We start from the raw sequence: 18,846 nt of genomic DNA on the forward strand, positions 1-18,846 counted from the left end.
TAAATTTATAGAAACGACAAGTCATACACACATCAATTAATGCAAGCATTTGAAAAACAAGAAAGATCAAGATAATGGGGAATTTTCTTAGGAGAAGCTGCGCTGTGCACCCGGCTAATTCTGGCGTCGACGGAGGAAGAGGGAGAGAGGTAGAGGAGCCGCTACGACAACGTAGAAGCAGCACTATACGGATAAAAGTGAGGATGAGAAGAGATAAATTGGAAGAGCTTTTGAATTTGGCGCGGCGTGGTGATCAATCTAACGACAGTGGTAAGATCGGTTTCTTGATTCTTAAAGAATGTATGGAAGGTCGCTTACCGGCGAGCGTTCTTGGCTCCAGTGACGATGTTCCGTCTCAACGGTGTGGAAACTACTTAGTGTCTCGAAGATTGGGATCCATCACGGAGGAATAGTTAAATGATATATGTGCCTTCCTAAACATATATAGCATAAACGTTTAGATAGACGACATTTCAATAATGTTTTCTAGCTCATTAATTATCATGTTAAAGCATATATCTTAGAGTAATTAATATAAGAAAAAAGGAGTTTCATTATTCAAATAAAAGGAAGAAAAAATAAAAGAAACGAATGTAGTATGTTTATGTCATGAATTTGAAGATATATACATGTAAATCTCAATACTGTTTTAATTTGTCAACGAATATAAAAGTTTTTATATACACAGAATTATACTAATTATTCATTATAACCGGAAACCTTAATCATCACATATCAGACTAACGTAAATCTGATGGCGCTTTAGATATTTGAAAATCTCTAAAGGTAAACTTACAAACAAACTTCAAATCCAATCAACAATATTTCATCCGGTTCAAACAAGTCTTTGATCGACCCATCAAATCTACTGAGTCACCAGAACATAACGTGTTTAAATTTTTTATAGTTTGTGTTTGGTCACAACTGCTGATCATTCACCGTATACGCCTTCAAAATTATCGAATTCTTCTACCAAATGTAAAATAGAATTAGGATGGTTAAAATTTCTTGTATTAAGGTTTTGATGTCTTAAATTCTTTACAAGTTTGTTAAAATAATATAATTATGTATTTATCATGCTTTGCAACGATTTTTCTGCGATAATTTAGATAGGTGTGAATGTGTAATCCTGTAAAACTATTGTTTGTTGCATCACCCAATGGATACTTTTGAAATTTAGATAGGTGTGAATGTGTAAATTGTAATCCTATAAACTATTGTTGTTGCATCACCCAATGGATTAATTTCTCTTCATTTTTTAAAAGCCAACGTTAACTCTCCCGTTCCCATATATGAAAGTGTTAATATTGGAAGATTCTATTACAGGTTCTAGATAGATTATAGAATATTAAAATTTTGTTTAAGTAGATTTGATAGAAACTGAGATTTACATAATGTAAACGTTTTTTTTTTTTTTTTTTTTGCATTTTTCTAAAAACAGTCAAAAAGTCAAAGTCAAATCCCGTCTAACAAGACCAAATAATTTTTCGTAGGCAATATAGCAGCCGAAGTTCTGTATATCCATCCATCCATCCTCGGTCCACCATAATTAGCCCATTATACAACTTTCATAAATGGGCCTTTCAAGAAATCAATAAAGATGAATTGATTACTTTTATCATAGTACAGCTAAATTCAATAGTTCCGTTGAGAAAAAAAATAATAATAATAATTTGAGGACGATATGGGGGAGAGAGATTATTAAGGTTTTGTTTCCAGATTCTTTGCACTCTCTATGGTGATATCAAGATTTGGTCTACATTAGAATCTGATGTCGCTTGGATTTCGTCATTGTTACATTGGACCTTCACTTAAATAAGCTTTTTATATTGCTACTACTCATGTTTTATAGGTTTTGGCATTAATATGTTGTCATCATTGTCATTAACTTCATGGGTTTTTTATCGATTATAATTTTATTAGTCTCTCTTTTCTTCGTATGTTGTAATGTTGAAATATTGTTTTGCTCGTATCCTGATGTAGTTGTGGGATGCATGTCCCTGTGTTAGTTCTCTGTTTTCCCTACTTCTTTAAATATATACTTCATGTTTCAAACTCTAAACCTTACTCTTGATTTGAGTTTCTACTATCTTGACTTGTTGTGAGGTAACAAATCTGTACTCTGTATTTATAGAATTGCGTATAGTTCATTGATTCTAGCTCTTAACTTACTTTATTTTCTTACTGCAGATGGACTCAAGAAGAAGTAAAGTCTGTGGTGAAACAGCTTGTGGGTTTTCAGCTTCTTCAAGTGATGCCAAGGAACGAACTGCTTCAATGCGAAAGCTCTGTTTCGTTGTGGTGTTATGTCTCTTGTTCATGAGCATTGAAGTTGTTGGTGGCATTAAGGCTAATAGTTTGGCTATACTAACAGATGCAGCTCATTTGCTCACTGATGTTGGTGCTTTTGCCATCTCTATGCTCTCCTTATGGGCTTCTTCTCTGGAAGCTAATCCCCGGCAGAGTTACGGCTTCTTCAGGATTGAGATTTTGGGTGCTCTTGTCTCAATCCAGCTCATTTGGTTACTCACTGGGATTTTGGTCTATGAAGCCGTAACTAGACTCCTCCAAGAGACTAATGATAACGTTTATGGTTTCTTCATGGTTCTTGTTGCTGCTTTTGGTTTAGTTGTAAACATCATAATGATTGTTGTGCTTGGACATGATCATGGGCATGGGCATGGGCATGATCATGTTCATACTCATGGTCATGGTCATAGTCATACTCATGTGCATGGCCATAGTCATGGGGGGGGAAGCTGAGCAGTTGTTAGAGAAACCAAAGGAAGGGAGGAACATTAATGTGCAAGGGGCTTATCTTCATGTTCTTGGGGATTTAATCCAGAGCATTGGGGTGATGATTGGAGGGGGTCTAATTTGGTATGAGCCTAAATGGAAAGTAATTGACTTGATCTGCACGTTATTCTTTTCGGTTATTGTTTTAGGGACGACCATTAAGATGATCCGAGGCATACTAGAAGTTTTAATGGAGAGCACACCGAGGGAGATCGATGCGAAGCAACTCGAAAAGGGATTGATGCAAATCGAAGAAGTGGTGGGTGTTCATGAGCTGCACATTTGGGCAATTACAGTTGGAAAAGCTCTGGTTTCTTGTCCTGTCAAGATTAGACCAGAAGCTGATGATGATATGGTTCTTAACAAAGTGATCGATTACATCTGGAGAGAGTTTCATATCAGTCACGTTACCATACAAATCGAGCGTTAAAACAACAAAAAGGTTCATTTCTCAGGTTTTCTGTCATTTTCATGATCGAAGTTCAATCTTTTTTCGCTTTCTCGTGTGCTTCTCCATTACATTGTTGTGACATATGCTGATATGCTATTGTGTTTTTTGTTTATGAATAAGTTTCTTTTTGTCCTGTCTTCTAAAAAGGTAATTAAAAGGACATTACTTTATTTGAGTTTAGGGGCTTTGTGTTAAGTTACGTCAGAAGAACCATAATCTCTAGCGTTTATCTTTGATAACAGACCTACGAAAAAAAGTAGTGGGGCATCTCTGTCCTGAGAGGAAGTAACCAGAGCTCGTGTGTGACTGTTAACAAACATATCCAGTACACAATTGATAAAAACAGATCCAATTCCAAACCTTCTTTGGAATTTTTAATTTGTTGATAAGGTTTCTAAGGTCTTCGTGAAGTATGCAAAGGCCGAATGTTTTGTTTCTTTGTTCAAGTTTTGCGAGAGCGGATATGAATTTACCCGTTTGGAGTGAGATTGTAGACATATTGGGACATTTTATAGGACCAACACTGTTTAATGCCGTAGAAGCCAAGGCATTTAATAGATTAGATTTGTAGACTTTATATCTTTATTAGAGTCAACCTTGTAACCAAGATATTAGATATGAATGGGTTTTGCAATGTAAAAGACAAACTCCCACGCTTTAGAAACTCTATTAAAACGCTCTAAGCTGGTTTATATCATTGGAACATGATGGATGCATGCAGCATAGTTTCTGTATAAAGTTAAGCTTTTTGAGTCTTGAATAAAAGAAATGGTATGGGAATAGTGAAGAAAGAATGATTGAGACATCATGAGAAAGATGACACAAACCCAAAGGAAGCTCTCTTACCCATGACATGTCTCTTTTTACCTTCTTCTTCTGTGTAATTTAGAATTGTCCCCACAAAGTCTGTCTCCACTTCAAGACAAAACTGCCTCCACCAATAATCTCTTTCTCTCTCTCTTCTTTGCTCTGCTCAGCCTCACCAACTCTTACAGTACCCAAACACATCTATTTTCTTACCTCTCTGTTTTTTTACAGTTCCTCTGTTTCCACTCTACTCAATAGCTTACTAAAGACTCTGTTCTATATAAAGCTAACAGTTACAAGTCCAGAAAAGCTCAGAATCAGATGAGAGTACATGAGTTTCCTCTTCTGCCTCTTTGGTGATTTTTAGCATTTATTTCTCAGTCACTCGTCCTGTGTTAATTACATTTTCATAACAAACAAGAGCTCTCAAAATGGAGAGGTTCCAAGGACACATCAACCCCTGTGTATGTATCTTTTGCTTAATTTAGAAAGCTTTTACTCTCCTTTCTTCAATCTTCTCTCTTCCCTTGAATCATTTTTTCTATACTCAAGAGACATGGACTTGCATTTACTCATTCTTAAGTAATCCAGATACTGCATTTAATGCTTTTGTTGTTTGTTTTCTAGAAAACAATAACAATTCTCCAATCATTTTTGCTTCCCTCTCTTTTGAAAACATTCCAATATCCCTTCTACTTTCGTTTATCACTGCCCTAACCCACCAAGTCTCTAACAAACACACAGTAGAACTAAATTACACTTCTTTTTCATGCTATGCAACCTCATTCCCCTGTGTTTCTTGCAGTTTTTGGATCGGAAAGCGGATGTGAGAAGCCTAGAAGTTCCAGCATTTGCAGAGGCTCAAAGCTTTGCCATTAAAGAAGAGGAAGCAAGCTTATTACAAGATACAGTTCCTTTTCTACAGATGCTGCAGAGTGAAGACCCTTCATCGTTTTTTACTATCAAAGAGCCAAGCTTCCTAACGCTATTGTCTCTTCAAACCGTCAAAGAGACTTGGGAACTCGAACGCTATCCGGAGTTTCATTCACCCGTTCAATCGGAGACCAACCGCTTCCCGATTTCAGCATCATCCATGGGAGGAACCAATCAAGCTTTTTCAAGCCAAGAACTTCCCTTTAGCCAAGCAAACATGACACTCCCTCCTACCTCATCACCACTCACCACAAATTCAAGACGCAAGCGCAAACTCAACCACTTGCTGGCTCCAGAACTGACCCGAGAAAAGAGAAAGCGGAGGAAAACCAAGCCAAGTAAAAACATTGAAGAGATCGAGAATCAAAGAATAAATCACATTGCTGTTGAACGAAATCGACGGCGTCAAATGAACGAACATATCAGCTCCCTCCGTGCCCTTCTCCCACCAACCTACATCCAACGAGTAATAACAACAAAAAAACCAAAAAAAAGTTTCAACCTTTAATCTGCAAAACCTTATCAAAAACCCTTAATTTGTATTTGCAGGGAGACCAAGCGTCTATAGTAGGGGGAGCAATAAACTACGTGAAGGTCCTCGAGCAAATCATACAGTCTCTTGAATCGCAAAAGAGAACGCAACAACGCAGTGAGGTAGTTGGAAACGCGAAGGACCATCTCTCAGGCATTTCGTCGAACGAGTTGTGGACGACTCGCGAAGATCAAACTTGCATCCCCAAAATTGAAGCTACAGTGATACAAAACCATGTCAGCCTTAAAGTTAAATGTCTAAAGAAACAAGGGCAACTTCTCAAAGGAATCATATCACTCGAAAAGCTTAGACTCACTGTTCTTCATCTCAATATCGCACCTTTGTCCCATTCCTCTGTTTCATATTCCTTCAACCTCAAGGTAAACACTGCTCTTTCCTTTTTTTTTTACTTTAATTATCATAAACCTCAAGCCCAAATTGAAAAGAAAAAAAAAATCCAACCTTAAATAAGAAAAATTAGTTTTTTCCGATTTTGTTGGAACAGATGGAGGATGACTGCGACTTAGAATCGGCCGACGAGATTACAGCGGCAGTGCATCAGATTTTTGATATTCCGACGATTTCATTAAACACATAAAATTCCAAAACAGCTAACAAAATTTGTATCTTTTATCATTATTATAAAGAAGATACCAATTTCTTTTACTGGGAATAAAAATTCGTTTTTTTGTTCTTTCGTTTTCCGACTGACGGATTTAAATTCTGTGTTGTCCGCATATCATTTGGACTGTTCGACTCATATTTTTCAGGTTTTGGGTGTTTTGTGAGATTGGGGTCCTATTTTTATTTAATTAACAATGTTTGACCTTATTCTTCTTTATGAGATATTTCATCAATTCTGGTTTGACTTTTGTTTCTATTTTAAGGGTTGACTTCACAATCGTTGTCAGTCATAAATAGTGTGTGTCTACAAGGGTCTATCTTATATACTCTGTAGCACAACATGATGTTGAAATTGAAAAAGCAATCATTGATCAAGTTTGCTATATAGCCCAGCCTTATGAGCCTAGCGTACTTTAGTAACTTACTGAAGGGTCCACAGAATAAGCCCATACAGTCCAATTAGTGAAGGAACTGAAAGTTTGGAATTGGCACTCTTGGTAGTTGGCATCAACAAGCTTGCATTTTTGGTATTTGAAGCTATATTTTTGATATTTGGCACTATACAATGGGGGAGGCAAATACTTTTGGTCACACCATCATCAATATAGAGTAGTAACCGTTTCGAAATTTCAAGGGAAACAAGGGAGGGAACCCAAATGTTATAGATTTGACTCAAGCCAGAGAGCCAAGGGAAAGTTTCTTATGTACAATGCTGCGGTCGATTTTCGCTAAAGATGAGACCGACGATGCTGCAAGTTAGAGATGTAGTAGAGAATCCGCTTCTTGTCGTCAGGGGTTAATGAGAATGGAGGGTTTAGAGATAAGGTCACTGCTTCCTCGATTATAAAGGAGAGTAGAAGAATTGCTTTCTTGTATAATGTTGCTGCACTTTCTTTGTTACTCAAATACTCTTCAGCCTTAAAAACAAACAAAAATGGATCACCACAACAAGGATCAGTTCAGACTTTTAGGACAAATGGGTTGATAAAGGTGGAAGCTTTTCACAAAAGTTTCAGACTAAAGAACTAAAGGTTCATCTTTATACTTACCCCACCACTCTTGCCGTATGCTAGCGCCTTCTCATATATCGTTTCCATGGCATCAGGCATATGAGTGGCAGCTGCAATGAAGCGAATGATATGCCTTCAGATAATTAAAAGCATAACAGAGCATTGCTTGGTTAGGTACTAACCACTAGTTTCGTTTAGTTGAGTCGATGAATTCTCAGCTTGGTTAAACGCGGTAACAAACTCTTGAGTCACCCAAGTTTTGGCTGGTACAGGTGAGTTTAAATCTGGAATTGAAGTCTCAGGAGCTGCGATTGGATCTGGGTTCACACTATTCTCTCCAACAGATATCATCCAAGAATCGCATATCTCTAAGGCTTTTCTCCAGACAGCTAAAACGACGAGAGTGACAGCAAAAGATTCCTTTACCTGTCCTGTGTTTCCCTGTATGTAATTGTGTTATAGAAGTTCTAATCATTTAAGACGCCAGAATTTAGAAGTTCTAATTACCATCTCGCCAGCTAGTTCTGTAAGCACTTGTGCATACTGATGCAAATGTTGGAGCTTAGTTGGAGGATGGACAATTGTTAAGCGTTGAACTTCTGTTAACAGATACGATCCGCTTGCTGGTCGTGGAACAGACGCATCCGATAATGGTCTCTGTGCTTCAAGTGAACTCAATGAAACTTTTTCATTCCTGGGTAAGAAATTAGGTAACCCGGAATTATGCAATGATGTGTCGAAACAATCTGATGAACCTTCCAGCGAGGCAGAAGGACGGTTTACAAGAACATACTCTCTCTCTATGAGCTCGAGTGAGTCAACAACTGCACAAATGACAAAAGAAAAAGATTCTGAGTGATATGAACTTATAGAAAGCAATAGAGATCAGACACAACATGCGTATAACAAACCTCCAGATTGGTTTGATGAGCATTGTCCTTCAGTGTCCTTTCTAGTCTTCTCAAAAGAGATATGTGGCATTAAATTTTGAGAAATTGGGGCACTAGAAGAACTCCCATGTTTGTAGACGTTCTCTGCACTTGATTTTAAACGGTTTGTACTAATCGGTTGTGCGGAGGGCAACGATGATTTTCCCATAGAGGTAGTAGTATCAGAATGCTCAACATCCGGCACTTGTCTAACAATATTTGGTATGACAGATTAAGCAGAGAAAGTTTAAAGCTTTATTAATGAAGGTTGCGAGTAGTTTAGTCAAAATCTCCAGACATTACCTTGGCTCTCTAAGGAACATGTGAGTAAAGAACTCTCGGAATGTCAAGCGTTCAACTGCAGTCAAAAGAACAGATTTTCCAATGAAAATTTTGAGTTGTAACTTGATTAGATAAAATAAAATAAAAACAAAGAGAATCCTATAACACTACTTGGGTTTCGGCGGAGAAGACTTCTGCACAAATCAACACAATCTGGATGAATCTCCTTTACAGAATCTTCAGGAAATTTCAACTCAGTGTCTCTCACAATATTATGAAAAAGCTGTAGAGATCAGGCATCAAAGAATAGTAAAGGTCACAATAAGTTCAATAGAAGTTCACATAGGAGACAATTCAATCGATTTAGGCAAACAAACCTGGATGTGATTATTTCCATCAAACGGTGGTTTCCCAGTAACAAGTTGAAACAAAATTGCACCGGCACTCCATAAATCAGCCTGAAACATTCATGACACAAGAAAACAATGAGAAGAAACAAAAAAAAATTGAAAGGTCAAATATTTTCTAAAACTGTATACGTTTCCTCACCTTAGCATCATACTTTTGGTTTCGGATAATTTCTGGAGCCATATACAATGGAGAACCGCAAAATGTTTCAGCCATGCTCTCTGGTGTTAGAGACCTACCAAAATAAAAATAACATACCAAATGGTGGATATATCACCACACTAACACCTTTTCCATAAAAAGCAAACAATTTTTTTTTGAGATATGAGATCTAAATCTTACCTTGCAAACCCAAAATCTCCTATCTTTAGCAATGGAGTTACTTCCTTGGAAGATAAAAGTAAATTCTGCAAAAAAAAATTGAAGAACAATAATTACTCTTTTTACAAATGCAAAAAAATCGAGAGAGAGTCAAGTGAGTTTTGAAGTTACCTGAGGCTTTAAATCTCGGTGAATAAAATGCTTCTCGTGAAGTACTTGCAACCCTAAAGCTACACAACAAAAACAGAGATTCAAACATCAATGCCAAATTACACAAACATGGAAAAAAAAAAAAACACCCAAACGAAAAGCATAGAGATTGTGTTTACCCAATTGCCTCATAAAATGTTTAGCAACAGCTTCTGGAACTTTGCCATGGCGATTGATGTACCCAGCAAGATCACCTCCACTGCAATACTCCAACACAAGATATATCCTATCCCCAGTCTACAAAATTCGAATCAATTTTGAATCTCAATGAATCCCAAAATTCACTCTTACTAGAGGAAAAAAGAAAGAGAATTGAAACCTCGATAGATTCGTAGAATCGGATGATGTTGGGATGATCGATGGTGCGAAGGATCGAAATCTCTTTAAGAAGATTATCTCTAACTTTAGGGCTAAGAAGTTTCTTATCAATCTCTTTGACGGCGACTTCAAAACCAGAGGATCGATGCTTCGCTAACCACACCACAGCGAACGAACCAGACCCGATTCTCGGGCCAAGTTCGTAGTCACCCACAAGTCGTGCCGACTCCATCAGGGTTTTGACCCGTTAGACTTCCGGATCCTTACTTGGATCAACCTCCATTGTTTCTAACCAAACCTCTCTCTCTGTCTCTCAGTGGCCAAAGAAGAAAAATCGAAACTTTCCCCAACTGTTTTTGTTTAACGAAAAGGAGACGAACAAGTGAATTCAGATTTTATTTATATTACATACATACACAGTAAAGCAATCGGTCACCTTCTTTTTTTTTTTCGTTCTCTTTTGTGTTTGTGTTTGTGTATATAGAGAGAGAGAGAGAGAGAGAGAGAGATTTGGTTTTAGGCTTTTAGCTTATGAGCAAAGAGTTTCTTACTTGTAGTCCAGAAGAAACCTTCTGAAATTGACGTCTTCTATCCAAATTCCACCAGGAAAATTACGTCGCAAATATCTCCGAATATTACCCTTGTTTTCTTTTTATTTTAAATATTAACATATTTAAAAAAAAAAGAAAAAAACATATTTTAATTTTTGCCTTGTTAATCAAAATTTTAGTATTATGAAAAATCTACCAAAACTATAGCTTTACAACAAAAAAAAAAAAAAATCTATAAGTTGTGTCAACAGTATATCTCAAAATACGGTTCTTTTCTCTCTTTTTTTCTTATACTAAATTTTGTTAGTTTGATAAATTTATGTTAACTTTTTAGATTCAATGAATATCTCTTTAAAGCATTTCAAGATTTTATATTCAGAAAAAGGGGTTATACCAGTATTGTCATAGTTACAATTTAAAGTCGATATCTTTTTTACATATAAACGTTGTTTCAATGTCAAAATAAAAACATAGATGTTAATGTTACCACTAATAAGTAATAACTAAGATTTAATCATGATTTGGAGTGACGTATATGAATATTTATAGTTTTACGGATATGCTATAGAAATTATTTAAATGCATAGCTTATCGCTAATGACTATTTCAAGATGATCCTTCTTTGGTACGGTGATAGATAATCTGACAAAACCTGAACTGATGATTAAACAAATAGTTTGTCGATGCCACATCAGCCATTGACCTGGCACAATCAATGTCACTGGGACCTGCTCTAATTATCATGAAGTTAATTAATTATCACGTGAACGTGCCACGTAACTCAAACCACAAGGTAAGCCCATTAGAGCCGTAGCTTAGGCCCAACATTGTTTGAAAACCAATAGAGTAACTAGGTTCATATTAAGCCACCAAACGGAGGAGTTTAAGAAACGACCCACAATTTAAGAGTTTATGAGAGGCCACTAACGGGCTTTTGACCCATATTAGTTGAGCCGATGAAACAATCTCATATATTCCACAGAAACAATAAATAGTACTACTCCTGAGAAACAAAGATTGATAAAAATCACAGTTTCGTGTATGGTGGGAAGAAGGGAAAGCGACTAAACCTAAGAAACAGAGATAGATGAGAGATTTGTCAAGGGACAATGGAGTCTCTTTAATCTTTATCTATCGTCTTTATTTGGTTGGACCACCTTCACCTTCCTCTTCATTACAATCTTTCATATACGTATGTACCCAAATCTTTCAGACCAAAACTTATATTTATATCCGCAACAAAAAAGATTTATAATATATGGTCCAATGATTTTTGTAGTAGTTAATTGCGAGTGTCAAGGGTAGTGATGAGTTATGTTTAAATCCATGAATCTCCAAGACTCCAACTTAAAATTAATGTTGACTATAAAAATGTATGTATGTTGTATAGTTTTTATTTTAGGTCACTTCTCCACTTAATTCAGATGACGATTTTCTAACAAACTCTGTTGTATTCCGGATCAATAACGCATGGTAAACTGCCATGAATTGGTTTTAGCAAACAAAGACGTTTGCAGAGGGCTCGAAGTAATAATTTCTTGAAATAATGCGAAGTTTTGTCCCGATCCAACTCCACACTACATATTACTGTCATGTCTTATGTTATTACATGCCATGTGCATGTTATATGTGTAAGTGTAGTTAACTATGGAAGCAGTCAATAATGCATGAATGTGTTATATATAGCATAGCTAGCTAGATGCTGGGATCATGAGCTGACTTTTGCAGCTATTGCAGAGTATATCAAAAGGAGTGTCTATGTATATATATACTATATAGATATGTATGTAAGATGAGCAGTAGATGTGAATATTCTAACACGTGTTGTTCTTATATATATAATAGTAAAGAATATTCTGATATATAACAAAAAAAAAAATTCATAGAATTCAAACTAATAATTAAGACATATCCAATTTTTCATACAATTGAATATCTCCCTTTTATGCAGCTAACTTGGGCTTTGTTTCTCCTGCATCCCTCTCTCTCCCTATGCAAACCTAACCCCACACCTTCATATTCATATATTTTGCATCTATATTTTTCTAATCCCATCTGTATTTTTTCGTCTTCTTTCTTATGTTTTATTTTAAGTCCATATCAATTTATAACACCCTACCACACCAAATGTACTTTTTAAAATAAATTTATGCATGAATGGTCATCGTGTGTGTGTATGCGGACCGTTAAGGTTAATTAAGAGATGAAACCCATCGATTTAATTATGTCTTAAATTGTTTTTTTTTTGTTGTTGTTGTTATTGTTAAAATACATGCCTTAAATTGTTATAAAGTTACTATTTCCATCTAATAATAAAGTTTGCACTACTTGTTCATCTTGAAACGAATAGTTTCACACTATTAAGGATCTGGTTGAGTCTAGCTAACAGATCATTCTAACTGTATATTTCTGAGGAGTTGATTATAAGCAAAATCACATGGTCTTAAAATGTTTTTTTTTGTTGTTGTTGTTAAAGTACATGTCTTAAATTATTATATGATAAAGTTATTGTTTCCATTTAATAATAGAGTTTTCACTTGTTCATCTCGAAACCAATATAGCTAGTTTCACGAATTAAATATGTGGTTGCGTCGAGTATCAAATCATTCTAACGATATCTCCCAATTGGAATTAATAGATTAAAAACAAAAACTAATGGTCTTATATACATATATATACATATATATATTTCATTAGAGATTTTCTATTCTTTTCAATATAAGATTCCTATAAATATAAATAAATAACTATCTAGGTTAGTTGAATTGTTCTAAGAGATACAATATTCTTGAAGGGGATGAAATAATCAAATTAAACAAAATTCGAGAGAAGAAGAACCAGTATCAATGCTGAAAACGTATAAAGCCTTTGCTATCATAATAAAAGCAATTCGGAATTAGATACCAAAGGTAAAGATTTTATAATCTATTTATATACTACATGAAACTTTTACAAGAGACCCATGCTATATTTAAGTAATGTTTTAAAAGAATTAAATTAAGTTATCTATTGTAAATTTATAATAAAGAGACGACGACGAAAGGGTTGGCTAGGGATAGAGAAAGAGGGGTGAGTCCTAGACCCTGGGGAGGGCCAAATGACAGTTGGAAAATGTTGTCGCCATTATCGCACCATCCTTCAATTTTTGTTATAATTATTAATTGTTACTATTAAATAAAATGGTCCGACATTTTTTTTATATTTCACCACTATTATCTTTGATCGCGACTTATCGTATCCATATACAATCAAATATTTTTGTTATTTTTTGTGCTTTTGCTTACCTCTCCCATAATATGGTCGCGGCATATATAACATTCGATACTATATTTGATTAACACGGATGTACAGTGTCGCTCCGGTCCAAAATTATATACACAAGAAAAAATGAAAATAAAAATAAAAATGGGAAACCCTAATGTTTTTTTACTAAAAGCACACCTCAATCATCAATATTATATAGAGAGAATTATGCATCATCCCTTTCTTCGTACGACGCTTAGTTAGTTATTAGCTTAGTCCTTCGGTTTACGAAAATGTAGACCCTAACTAAGATCAATAAAAGACTACTTATAATAGAAAATTTGAAATGAGGGAGATAGACTCTAGTGGGAGAAAAAAACATATATAAATAGGGTTAGTTAGTAATGGTGTGGTGTAGGTGTGGAAGAAGGAAATAGATAAAAAAGAGCAAGTAGACATTAAAAAGAGTTAAGTGACAATACAAAGCTAATTGGGTTTACTCTATTTATTAAGTAGTGGTCCTTACCCTAAACTCTTCTTTTAATACCCCTACCTCACATATCTCCATACATCATACTTCTCTCTACCTCCATCTTCTTCTTCTTCTTCTCTATTTTTTTTCTAATTAAACCGCACGATTTCAGATATTTCTGAGTTGTACAATATATAGTTTTTGGGTCTAGTATGGCATCGAATTTGTTTACAAATAAGTGAAATAGTTCTAAAGCATAGCACTCATCACTCCGTTAGTTGTTTAATTTTCTCATGAAACGAATATATATTGAACAACAAGAGAATGAATATATATAGTTGAGTAGAAAGAAGAAGAATAAAGCTGATTCTAACTCCTAGCTAGCTAATGTGCACATTATGATATCAATATGATATCGTCTTCTCGATCCATATATAATTGATAAGCCCACATATATCTATGATGACAATGTTAGTTTTTGCATCTGAGGGTGCAATTCAAATTCAAATACTAGAATGAAAAGATTTATGGAATAATAATATATACAACTATATATATGTAGACAGGTCCCGTGGCTATAAGGGTATATGCTTTGAAAAGGGCGACGCTACGACGTCCTCTTCCTAATTTCTATAAAACTAAACATTTCATATTTTGTTTTCACCATTTTTCAGAATTTAGAAATAATTTGTTGTATTCGTCATTATTAATTTGCAGAGAAACACAAAAAGAAATCCCACTGGCCAGCCGGATAGAGTAATAATATTTTGGACCGATCGATCAATTTCTTGTGAATTAATGAATTTTAATTTTTGGGACATTATGTATGATATATCATGAAATAAAGAAAAGCAAAGGTGGGTGAGTACATATATATACCTATCATACTAGCCAAGCATATATTATAAGTTAATATATATTTGATGAAGTCTCTAATAAAATTAAGAACCATCAAACCAAGAGAAAAAGAACAGGTTATCGCCTGAAAGCTTTGTGACCACTCAATTATGTAAATGTGAGATGAGAGTTTGGACCACATTGATCAATGTTCTTTCATGAGTTTCACCTACTACTCTTCAATCCTTTTTTATTTTATATAAAAGAAAACATCTAACCTTTTTGTTCTAGTTTAAATACAGCCTTAATTTAGACTTGCTTAATTGAAATAGTTCTCCCTTAATTAAGCCGAAATTAGCCATCGAGACATGAATGATGCTTTGTCTCTTTCAGGACCACTCACACCACCATATGTACGTAAGGAACGATAAGATTTAACATGAATTTACGCGAAACTTTTAAAAACAAAGCTTATTATTACAGTTTTTTTTTCTCATTTGAAGGGGTCATGTGAATGCCACGTGTCTTATTCTAGAACAACATGTGTATTATGTAGTAATGTTTACGTGATGTCGGTCTAGATAATGAGCTGTACACAAAACTAAACATTTTGAATCGGTTTCTGTTTCATTTTGCAAAAATATTAAAACCGTTATAAACAAATGAACTATACTAAAAAAATTTCCATCCCTATAACTCTAGATACTTTGGTCGGTCCACGAGTACTACACTATAATTTCTTTATTTTATTTCACGTTATATGAAAATGAATAAAGATTAAAGCATGGTTTATGTTAACGTATAAATCCTTTTTGTAGCATTTTTATTCGTAATAATAAAATCTATAAGTGAAACTAATAGCATGAGAAATTCATTACTATAGTAACCAATTGGAGGAAAACATTAAAATGAAAATGAAAATATCAGCCCACCATTTCACAGTCGCAAATGGTGATGAATCGCTTTCATCTGGTTTTAAAAGTTCGAGGAGACGGAAGACAATTCTCCGTAATACAACTTATTAGATCTTATCTGTATTAGGCACAGCAATATACAAAAAAGAAAAAAAAAAGAAACGGAATCTAGCTAGGTCCGTAAATTGTAATCATGGTTTCCAAAAAGAGATGGGTATGAGTTTAAGTCGTCAGGTCCTAACTTTTCTCTTCGAGTAAACTTGTTACTTGTTAGGTTCAAACTTGACAGCCCCAAAGTTTTAATTGTAGCCACTGTGTCACATATGCATACATTACATATGCATTCAGTCATACAAACGTATATATATATATATTTTTTTTGTCAAATACTTACTATATACACGAGTTTTTACACTTATTTATTCGCAGTTAAATAGATGTGTGAATAATTGATTTTCAAAAGAGTGAGGGCAAACCAAATATATATATATATATATATATACATATAAAGTCAACAGTAAAGACCAAACCTGTAAAACGACATGTCATTCTTGTCCTTGTAAAAGCAGATTGAGGCAACCCATCCCCAAAAAAAATAAAAATAAAAGCCTTACCACAGACCTCAATAATTAGCATTTATGTTTTAACTGTTCATAAAAATCCAATAGTCTTCTGTTAATTGTCAACCCAAAACAACTGTATCTCATATACAATTTTTATGACACATTATTACTATATATTTCATATATTACATTTTCTTTAATCTTCTTGTGAATGATATAATATGCCATTTCGATCGTTTTCTCATTTTCAACAATATTTTTACGAGTTTCTCTCTTTATATATATATATATATATTCACTGACTATATATGTCTATAACGTTTTGGAGAATGTATATTATTATACGTAGATAATTTTTGGAGTGTAAATCAAAACATATTACGGGAAAAGAAAAGAAAAAGGCCAAATAAAAGTAAATGAAAATGTCCATATGGAGAAAAATGGAACGAGGATGGTAGAAAAAGGACAAGAAGCTCACATGAACAGAACCAGATTGTTCATGGGCCCCCCCCCCCCCCGCCCCATCTCTCTCTTCTTCTCTCGACCCATATCTCTCTCTATCAATCTTCTTATATTACATGAGCTCTCTCTCTCTCTCCCTTTTTCTTTCTCTTTCTCTTCTCCTTCCTTTCTTGTTCTTGAGAGATTTGTTCCTAACTTGCTTTATCTTTCTTGGCATCCAAGAGCTTCTCTTTGCTCCATAAACAGTAGAGAGAGAAAGCTTCAAATCAAGAAGAGAGGTCAGAGAGAATAATCGTGCTAAATCAGGTGAAGTTAGGCTTAAAAAAAAACCCACTACTTGCCATTTTTGTATAATTAGGTCAATCTCATCCACCACCATACTCAATTCTCCTCCTTTTTTCCTCAATTCTCAATCTTTTAGGGTTTTATCTCTTTCTCTCTATCTCCTTCTTTAATTTCTTGTCTACCAAAAAAGATTGAACTTATTTCGAATCGTATGGTGAGGAAGTGGAAATCTTGAAAAGATCTGAGAGATTTATTTATTCCGCAAAAAAAAACAAGAAGATCGATGAATATTCAAGAAGAAGAGAAACCTATTAATGAAGAAGCTTCTAATTCATCAATGGAGAGAGAGCACATGTTCGACAAAGTAGTAACACCAAGCGACGTAGGTAAACTAAACCGACTCGTGATCCCGAAGCAACACGCAGAGAGACACTTCCCTCTAGATAACTCCACATCAAACGACAGCAACAAAGGGTTGCTTCTAAACTTCGAGGATCGAAGCGGAAACTCATGGAGGTTTCGTTACTCTTACTGGAACAGTAGTCAAAGCTATGTCATGACTAAAGGTTGGAGCCGTTTCGTCAAAGACAAGAAGCTTGATGCTGGAGACATCGTCTCTTTCCAGAGAGACTCCGGTAATAAAGACAAGCTCTACATCGACTGGAGGAGACGGCCTAAGATTCCCGATCATCATCATCATCATCAAGCTTCTCATCATCCATTCGCCGGAGCTATCTTTCCTAGGTTTTACACTTATTCTCAGTACCCTCAGATGCCGACAAATTACGAAAGCCACAACCTCTATCATCGATTTCATCAACGAGATCTAGGAATTGGCTACTATGTGAGGTCAATGGAGAGAAGTCATCCAACGGCTGTGATTGAATCTGTACCGGTGATGATGCAAAGGAGGGCACAAGTGGCTTCGAGAGGAGAGAAGAGGTTAAGGCTGTTTGGCGTAGATATGGAGTGCGGAAGCGGCGGGGGCGGAGGAAGTGTGAATAATAGTACGGAGGAAGAGTCGTCATCTTCCGGTGGTAGTATGCCACGTGGCGGCGTTTCTATGGTTGGTGCTGGTTCTCTCCTCCAGTTGAGGTTAGTGAGCAGTGATGACGAGTCATTGGTAGCAATGGAAGCTGCAAGTCTTGAGGATCATCACTTCTTTACAAAGAAAGGAAAGTCTTCCTTGTCTTTTGATTTGGAAACATGATTATGAGACTAAACACTAGTTAAAATACAAATATATATGATCATTTATACATATATATTATATATATGACACAAATATGTCGTCTTTCAAGATTTAATGATAATTATCAAGAAATTACATGTGTTTTTAAAGATTCGAAAATTGTTATAGTTTTGATTCTGATTTGAAGCTTTAATTTCCTATAATGAGTCTCTAATTCAACTTTGGCTGGTCGGTGTTATACAGAACAGAACTTTGGATAGCTAGGGATCAGTGTAAAACTTAAAAACCCATGTCCCTCAAGTCAGAAACTAATCAGAAGATATGGGCTGTCTTATAAAAGTGAAAGTGTGTATATATGTATATAATATGTGATTGCAGCATTGTGTATATATAATGACATTAAATGTTTATCAATTTTTTTATTATTTTTTTGTCTTCTGTTATCAAACTTTTTTTTACCTTGTTTAGTTTATTTGATATGGCTGCTGTCCTGTTACTGCTGCATTTTCTGAAGCTGTTGCTTCTGCTTAATTAGTCAAGCAGATTTTGCAGCTTGCAGTGAGATGGGCAGAGACAAAACTGGATATTTTCTTCATTTTACTTTTTTTTAAAATATATACTCTCATGAGTTTTATTTTATTTTTCAAAAGAAGAGCTTTTTTCATCTAGGTAAGATTGAAAAGGTATGATCTGTTTTCACAGATAC

At 35.1% G+C, this 18,846-nt stretch overlaps 5 protein-coding genes across 9 annotated transcripts; 4 read left to right on the forward strand and 1 right to left on the reverse strand.

Annotated features, from left to right (window-relative positions):
* On the forward strand, positions 1–610 carry LOC17887122. The gene has a single exon (XM_006292514.2). The coding sequence runs from the start codon at positions 75–77 to the stop codon at positions 411–413; it is 339 nt and encodes a 112-aa protein (XP_006292576.1). The 5' UTR covers positions 1–74; the 3' UTR covers positions 414–610.
* Positions 611–2,002: 1,392 nt separating this feature from the next.
* LOC17885236 (metal tolerance protein A1) lies at positions 2,003–3,232 on the forward strand. Its single transcript, XM_023783034.1, is given in 3 exon segments — positions 2,003–2,106; positions 2,191–2,750; positions 2,752–3,232. Coding segments are annotated over 2 exon segments (1,035 nt in total). The 5' UTR covers positions 2,003–2,106; the 3' UTR covers positions 3,227–3,232.
* A 735-nt stretch (positions 3,233–3,967) lies between these two features.
* On the forward strand, positions 3,968–6,213 carry LOC17884949 (transcription factor bHLH67). 3 transcript variants are annotated; one of them, XM_006292339.2, is made up of 4 exons: positions 3,968–4,518; positions 4,860–5,453; positions 5,537–5,899; positions 6,025–6,213. In XM_006292339.2, exons 1-4 carry the CDS (start codon positions 4,486–4,488, stop codon positions 6,115–6,117), a joined length of 1,083 nt encoding a protein of 360 aa, XP_006292401.1. In that variant the 5' UTR covers positions 3,968–4,485; the 3' UTR covers positions 6,118–6,213. The 3 variants fall into 3 exon arrangements, with proteins under 3 accessions (XP_006292401.1, XP_023638571.1, XP_023638570.1); XM_023782803.1 differs by having other exon boundaries at positions 3,968–5,453; positions 5,537–5,950; positions 6,001–6,213; XM_023782802.1 differs by having other exon boundaries at positions 3,968–5,453.
* A 431-nt stretch (positions 6,214–6,644) lies between these two features.
* LOC17887322 (serine/threonine-protein kinase ATG1a) lies at positions 6,645–10,176 on the reverse strand. Of its 3 annotated transcripts, XM_023782748.1 has the most exons (14): positions 9,623–10,176; positions 9,423–9,540; positions 9,265–9,323; positions 9,115–9,179; positions 8,914–9,007; positions 8,742–8,822; positions 8,533–8,647; positions 8,386–8,440; positions 8,065–8,291; positions 7,947–7,977; positions 7,661–7,847; positions 7,336–7,594; positions 7,193–7,263; positions 6,645–7,060 (listed from the first exon to the last, which is right to left on the reverse strand). In XM_023782748.1, the coding sequence occupies exons 1-14, from the start codon at positions 9,851–9,853 to the stop codon at positions 6,872–6,874; spliced, it is 1,782 nt and encodes a 593-aa protein (XP_023638516.1). In that variant the 5' UTR covers positions 9,854–10,176; the 3' UTR covers positions 6,645–6,871. The 3 variants fall into 3 exon arrangements, with proteins under 3 accessions (XP_023638516.1, XP_023638514.1, XP_023638515.1); XM_023782746.1 differs by having other exon boundaries at positions 7,661–7,977; positions 9,623–10,115; XM_023782747.1 differs by having other exon boundaries at positions 7,661–7,977; positions 8,536–8,647; positions 9,623–10,114.
* A 6,632-nt stretch (positions 10,177–16,808) lies between these two features.
* Positions 16,809–18,291, forward strand: LOC17884933 (B3 domain-containing transcription factor NGA2). Its single transcript, XM_006291479.2, has one exon. The coding sequence runs from the start codon at positions 17,232–17,234 to the stop codon at positions 18,156–18,158; it is 927 nt and encodes a 308-aa protein (XP_006291541.1). The 5' UTR covers positions 16,809–17,231; the 3' UTR covers positions 18,159–18,291.
* Positions 18,292–18,846: the final 555 nt, after the last annotated feature.

Source organism: Capsella rubella, unplaced genomic scaffold, assembly GCF_000375325.1.
Source record: "Capsella rubella cultivar Monte Gargano unplaced genomic scaffold, Caprub1_0 scaffold_5, whole genome shotgun sequence".
Classification (NCBI taxonomy): domain Eukaryota; kingdom Viridiplantae; phylum Streptophyta; class Magnoliopsida; order Brassicales; family Brassicaceae; genus Capsella; species Capsella rubella.